Below are 6,704 nucleotides of genomic sequence, written 5' to 3' on the forward strand. Positions count from 1 at the left end.
TGCCAGAACACTTAAGCTTTTGGTTTGTGTGCCTAGTGTACAGCACACTATGATTTTTTCCCCTGGTGTCAGATTATAAGTGCTTCACTGTAGCAACTAATGTGTTGTTTCTGTAAACTGCTAAAGGGCTGCCACTGTATGCAGGGGCTGGACCTCCCAGTTGAGAGCTGCTTTGGCTGACCTGTTCTTGGGGCAGGAGGGTTGAACTGATTAACAAACCAGCAAAGCAGTGTTTGCTTTGCTGCAGTAACTTGCCAGTATCTGCTTCTTTCTTGCCTACAGAGAGAAGCTAATCTTCCCACACACGCACTTTTTTTCCTTTTCTTCCTTTTTTTGTTGCCTAGGCTGGAAAGGGAAGTGGAGGGAGGAAAACAGGTGTGACTGCTGGGATGCTTAGGTACCACAGCAGTGAGGTGTGAAGGCATGGAGAAGCACTGGGCGGGGCTAGGCACCTGGGTCGTGTTCAGTGCTGCACAGGAAGCTCTGAAAGCAGGAATCCAGACTCTCTGGTTCTTCCTGTCCCTTTGATACTGAAATTTTTCACTTGGAGACATCTCCAGGCTGCTATTAAAAATTGCTGCCACCTTGCAGCACTGCAGCCTGAGATCTGGTCTGGGAGATGGAAGACAAGCTTTAATGTGGCCGGGCTCGCTCTGGGTGTGATGGGTGCTTGTTTAGAGGTGAAGGTTTGGGAGGAGATCTGCTGTGACCTATTTCAAGCACCTGACAGGAGGAAGAGGGCTGGTCCCAGTGAGTAGAAGATCGCTGGATCTGTTGCTGCATCCTGCTCCCTTTCCTCAGCACAGTGCTCCTCTCTCCCTGAGCTCACTTATTCCTTTACATATTAAAGGTGTATTAGCAGGGAAAATGGTGGCAGGGAAATAACACAAACAGGTTTCAGCTAGCTAGTAGGAGATATTCACCAGATGTGCTGCTGGGCTGCATGACCCATGCACAGCTGCCCATCCTGGTTTCCCCTCCCCAAGTGCCCTGTGCCCACAGCAGGAGTCTAGGGGACACCCTGCAAAACCAGAAAAGCAGTAGCATGCAGAAGAGGGGAGAGAGGGGTCCAAGCTGCTGGTGCTGCCTAGGGCTTGCTGAGATAGCTCATCTCCTGTGAGTAACTTCCTGCTCCTGCCTGAGCAACTGTCAGAGGGCTCTGCAGGTTAGACAGTCTGGCTCCTTATGCATCTCACGGGTAATCCAAGGGAGAGCAGCTGACTCCTCCTTATACCTCTGTTATGTGTCTTACAACTCTCGGCCACACATATAACTCGTAGGATGAAGAAGGTTGTATGGAAGCCTCGAGAAGGGTTGTGTGCATGCCCATCTGTTCTGCTGGCTCTGCAGAATGGCAGATGGAGGGGATCTGTGTCCTTGAAGGGGCAGGGGAGTGCCAGAGCTGAGGGATGTCCATCCATGTCTCATTCCATGATGGAGCTGAGGGTGTCCCAGCCAAAACCTGCAGCTCTTGCTCCTAGTGCTCAGACTGTGAATACTTCAACCTCTCGACCTGCACACAGGTGCAGAGCTGCTGCTGGGTTGGTTTGCAAGTAACCTTCCAAGGGTTAATGTATTGTGAGAAGGTTGGAAAGGGCTGAAGCCTGGAATCCCCTCGATCCCTTGCCTGGAGAAACACAAAGTCCAATAAGCCAGCACCCCTGGATTTGTGTTGGGGGGGATTAATTCATGCACTTGATGTTAAAGCTTGTCCGAGAGGTTTGTATGGGGGGGCCATTGCTAGGGCTGGTTGGCCTCTCTAAATGGTTGCTAGGGCCCTGGCATCAAGGGCCAATGTAGCTGCCCACAGCCACGGTCACGGAGGGAATTACACAGCCACAAAGAAATTGTTATTCTACATAATCTGCTCTTTGGAGAGTGACTGTGGGGAAACAGGCTGGCCCCAGCATGCCGTCAGCTCTGTGATCATAGAAGCGTGCTGGCTGCAAAGATCGGCCAGGGCTCGCCTTCTGATCTGGGGACACCAGGGCTCGAGGCACTAATCTGCTTTATCAGCGATTTCTCTCTCCTGACACAAAGGTGTTTACTTGTTTTAACATCTCCCAGGACTCTATTTCTCCTTTTGTGTGGTCTTTATCCCCTGATGAGGGCTTTAGCCCAGATTACAGACAGAATTAAGGCATTTGGCAATGTGCCTCAGAACTGTGTGATGCTGGATCAAGGAGCAGAAAGTAACAAAATAATGGAGGGAGATGCTGGGAGTGACCCCACTGCGGGATCCATGCTGTTGGCTTTCAGGACCGCTTCGTTGTCGTGAGAACCAAGAGCCTGTTAGAGAGGGGTGGCCATGAGGCAGGGTTTGAAAAGCAGGTGCTTCAACGTTTATTGTGTCCAGCATTTTTGTTTCAGAGGGTGTGAGGAGGAGGAGGAGGAGGAAGAAAAAGGAGGGTTTGCAATAGGTGGCCATTTCAAGCAGCTGGGCAGATTGTCCCCTCTGTTCCCAAGAGTCTGCCATGGCTGGGTGTTGCTGGCTGCTGGGGCAGGTGGAGTGATACTGGAGACGGACTGTAGCATGTGCCTGACGCAATTTCACATTGCCCAGGGAAGGGGCTCAAACTCCTTCTTGCAGTCTGGCAGGGTGGACCCTCACCAGGGACCATCCACCTGGTGAGCTGCTGGTTCCACACATGAAAAAGCAGCAAGAGTGATATGGCCACAAAGCATCTGGCTTAGAGCTCATTGGAGATCTTGCTTTTGCTTTTTCACAGCAAGCAAGGAATTAAAGAGGAGGGGAGGAAGGTGCCCAAAAAACAAAAAAGCTAGCTTTTTTTGGAAGTTATCTCCAGAGCAGCCCTGGGGTAGTTGCTCTTCACCTGTCACGTTCAGCTGAGATATGGCGTTTGCAGTATGCAGTGTAACTGGAGGGGGTTGAGGAGTGCAGCTGTGGCAGACTGGGTCAGGAGAGTCTGATTTGCCTGTGGATCTGAGCTATGTGTCAAAGGTGTGGGGACATACCCCAGTGGGCAGTATTTTGAAGGACGGAGTCTGGAATGGGATTGAGCTGATGGGAAGTGGCTGTTGCAGATTATCTGGAGTTTGACTAAGTTGAGAATTGTCTCCCATGGAAATGGAGCCCCGTCATTCAGAGTACTGGTCACTTCTCAGAACAAAATTTATACTGTTCTGCTGGAAGTCAGCTTTGCCTGTTCCTTGGCACTTACAGCTGTGACTTCTGCTGGTCATCCTCCATGACAGTTAGCGGCCCAACCGCTAGCAGACACTGGAGGAGGGAGAGGAAAACTGCAGGCTTTTGCATTCTTTTAAATCAGAGAAATGAGATCTAGGAGACTTCTGTGACACCTTCTCTGCTCTGGCCAGCTGAATTAGAAGGGTGCTTTGCTCTGAATGACTCTTCCCCTACTGTGTTTCATTGCAGTGGTCAGCTGTTGACCTGTTTAGGGACTGACTTCCACCGTGGAGCTGGAGTCCTTGATGTCTTCTATGAAATGCCCTCCCTTCTCCTTTCTTGTGGGTATGACACCTACATCCGCTACTGGGACATACGGGCCAGCACCAGGTGAGCCTACCCTGCCGCCATATGGGACCCGCGTGAGGCTCCTGAGCTCTCCTTGGGTAGTGTCTGGGGACTTGCCTGCAGCTGAATTAGCTCCTTCAAGCAAATTGGGCCTGGGTTCCAGTGATGGAGGAGTGGAGGCTCAGCCCTGCTCTGGTTTGTGTTGCCCTTGCAGGAAGTGCGTCCAGGAGTGGGAAGAGCCCCATGACAGCGCGCTGTACTGCATAAGGAGTGATAAGAACCATATGATCGCCAGCGGCTCTTCTTACTATGGTGTGGTGCGCCTCTGGGATAAGCGGCAGACTCGGTGCCTGCAGGTGAGGGCCAGCTTGAGGCCAGGTAGCAGCAGAGCTTCTGAGTTGTTCTCTGGCAGCCCAGTGCCCGTGTCTCTTTGGAAGAAGAGAGAGGGGCTGCTGGGCTGTCTTTGGGGCGAGCCCACTAGGGGGAACTTAACAGAAGTGCAGGGAAAAGCCTGCTTTGCTCAGGCATCTCAGCCTTTGGGTCTATAGCACCGGTTGGGGTCTTTGGACTGACCTCTTCTTTGAAAGGTTGATTCTCTTATTTTCTTGCAGAGCTTTCACCTCTCTTCACCCACCAGCAGCCCAGTGTACTGCCTCCGTTTCAGTACCACCCATCTCTATGCTGCCCTGGCATCAGCCCTGCACGTCCTAGACTTCACAGCCCTGTGAAGGGCACAACAACTGCTTCTGGTCACCCCGATTCAGCAGAGTTGACACTTGGCTCAGGGAATCGCAGGGCAGGAGAGGTGAGAATGGTCCCCAAGGCTTCTGAAGGGATTTTTTTGCCTGCCAGAAAGCTACATTGAAGAGTGCACAAAGGGCCAGACTTCCTTACCTCACCTGCCCATTAGTGGAAATAAAAGCTGATTGTCCGTTACTCTTTTTATGTTGTGCAAGTCAGGGCTTGTTTTATTAACTGTGGTGTTTTTTTTCTTTTTTTCCTTTTTTTTTTTCCTGTGGATCCAGCATTTGAGGGGCAAGTTGAGCCGGGATGCCTTATCAGCTGTGTGTGCTGGTCAGGTTGAGGTCAGCCAAGCTCTGAGCCATGTGAAGCAAGTCTAGGCTGTGTGTGGGGTGGACTAATTTGGTGGAAGGGAAAGGTGCCTGGAGCAGGGCCCACCTTTCACCTGCGCTTGCTCTCCTGACAGCTGTTTGTGTTGTCCTTTGCAGCCAAGAGCAAGAATTGAGCTAAAAGGCAGAGCCAGCCCTGTTTTCAGTGTATGCCTCCCCAAGCTGGCCGTCAGGTCAGGCTGTGCACTTGGCAGGGCTGAAACAGTCGCATTTTGCTAAATAAAACTCTGAAGGGAAACTAAAGAGACTGTATGTTTTATTTCAAGTTCCAAAGGGGCTGTGATGTTACCTGCTGATCGCAGAGGCCTGGCTGGGTGGAGGAGGCTGGGCCTGTTTTCAGATGCTGTCTACATGTCTAATAGATCTTTCTCCCTGGCTAGACCCTGTGACACTGCTGCATTGAAGGCAGTTCCTGGGATCTTGGATCTCATGTCACTTGTTCAAACAAGAAGTCAAGAACTAGGATCTGCAACTCGCTTGCTGCCTGCATAATGAAGCAGCAAACTGGACTAGTGCAAACACAAAGGCCTTGATGTGATTTACCAGGATCCTGTAGGCACATCAAACTGGGCTCTGCTCCTTTTTGTGTCAGCCTTCTGAACCCCAGCTGGATCTCAACAACCCTAGCTTTCAGCATGCTCTGTGCTGTCTGGATGAACGTGGATGTCTGTGGGTGAATGCAACAGTGTCTGGGGTCTGGTCCTCCTTGGGGAAGGAGGTTGTGAGTTTGAGTATCCTGGGTAGGTAAAGGAGAGGTTTTGTATCACAAACTGGGAGCACTTCTAGGGCAAAGCACACAGCACAGTCCTTTGTTAGAACTTAATAGGTAACTTCCACTGTCAAGAGGCTGCTCTTCCTTTGTAATGCACAAAAATTGGAAGAGGATGTTTGCTGGAGCCCTTGCCTGAGCAGGGAGGGAGTGGAACCAACCAGCCCCTCACCTGCTTGAAGGCAGCCCTTCATTCCAAGGGGATGTTGGACAGCAGCTCAGGGTGCGGAGTGATTTAAAAGCATGGCTCTGCTGCAGGATCGTGTTCTCACAAGGATCCTTCCAGCACAGGTCCCTGTCACAGTTCCTGATCTGTTCCTGTTCCTCTGCTGCCACTTGTGCCTGCTTGCTGCCAGCCCCCTTGTAGCTGCCATGGTGCTACATACTCCTTGTGTAAGTGGCAGAGTTGATGTCTAAGTGCCCCAAGCAATGCTATAAAAAGCTCATGGCTGAACAACCTTCCATCAGCCCAAAGCTCTAGATCCCAAAGACTGCTAGCCCAAGAAAATGGTTCGGGGGGGACCTCTGGATTATTGGTAACACTGAGCTGCTGAAAAGATGGTGCTTTGCATCAGGGATTGCTAAATACTGCTGCTGCAGTGCTTGGAGTACTTTGGGCTCTGCATGTGAGGAGAGGTTTAGGTAAGTGATTAAGCATGAGACAGACCAGAGGGAGGGAGGGAGAGAGCTGGCAGAGTTTGGGAGCGGGGGAGGTCTGGTTTTCCTCAGGTCCTGGTGTGTTACGGATCCTTTAATGAAATTGGGAGGGGAGGGATGGAGATATTAAATGTCTTTGGCAGTGTCCCCAGGGAGAGGCTGTGAAGCAACTGGAGTAACTGTGGGGTGGGAGGAGGAGTTCTTTATTGCACTGGGACTTGGGCAAGGCCCAGAGTAGGAATGAGTATGTCAGCTGAGCAGGTGCACAAGTATCACCGGAGCAGGCGATGACTCCTGTGTCAGCCCTTCCTGCAGCATCGCTGCTGCCAGCCCCTTTCTGCAGCCCATGTTGGTGTGTACTGCACTTTTGTAGCTGCTTTTAGGTCCCGGCTGAAGCCTGGAGCAGAGCTGCAGCCCCATGGCACTGCCAGCACTGGTGGGTAGAAGGATGCACCCTCACATCTCGGGTGCCATTGAGGAATAGGGAAGCTGCAAGTGGGGCTGGCACACTGGCTCTGATGAGCTCTGCCAGTCAATGGTGCCTCTGTTGTCATGGGAAGGCTATGCAGGTGGCCACCCAGCAGTGAGGCTTTAACTGGGGATGCCACTCAGGCTCTAAGGAGCTTTTTATGGTTTGAAAGCAGTCTCCATC

General features: G+C 51.6%; 1 protein-coding gene across 1 annotated transcript in view; it reads left to right on the forward strand.

Annotated features, from left to right (window-relative positions):
- The window catches only part of FBXW4 (F-box and WD repeat domain containing 4), a 62,648-nt gene extending 57,779 nt beyond the window's left edge, over window positions 1-4,869 (forward strand). Inside the window, exons 7-9 of the mRNA XM_064463995.1 lie at window positions 3,398-3,538; window positions 3,711-3,852; window positions 4,108-4,869. Of these exons, the coding sequence (XP_064320065.1) occupies window positions 3,398-3,538; window positions 3,711-3,852; window positions 4,108-4,224 (400 nt within the window). The 3' untranslated portion in view covers window positions 4,225-4,869. The remainder of the gene's footprint in view (window positions 1-3,397; window positions 3,539-3,710; window positions 3,853-4,107) is intronic.
- The last annotated feature ends 1,835 nt before the right edge of the window (window positions 4,870-6,704 follow it).

This window comes from Phalacrocorax carbo, chromosome 12, assembly GCF_963921805.1.
Source record: "Phalacrocorax carbo chromosome 12, bPhaCar2.1, whole genome shotgun sequence".
NCBI classification, from domain to species: Eukaryota; Metazoa; Chordata; class Aves; order Suliformes; family Phalacrocoracidae; genus Phalacrocorax; species Phalacrocorax carbo.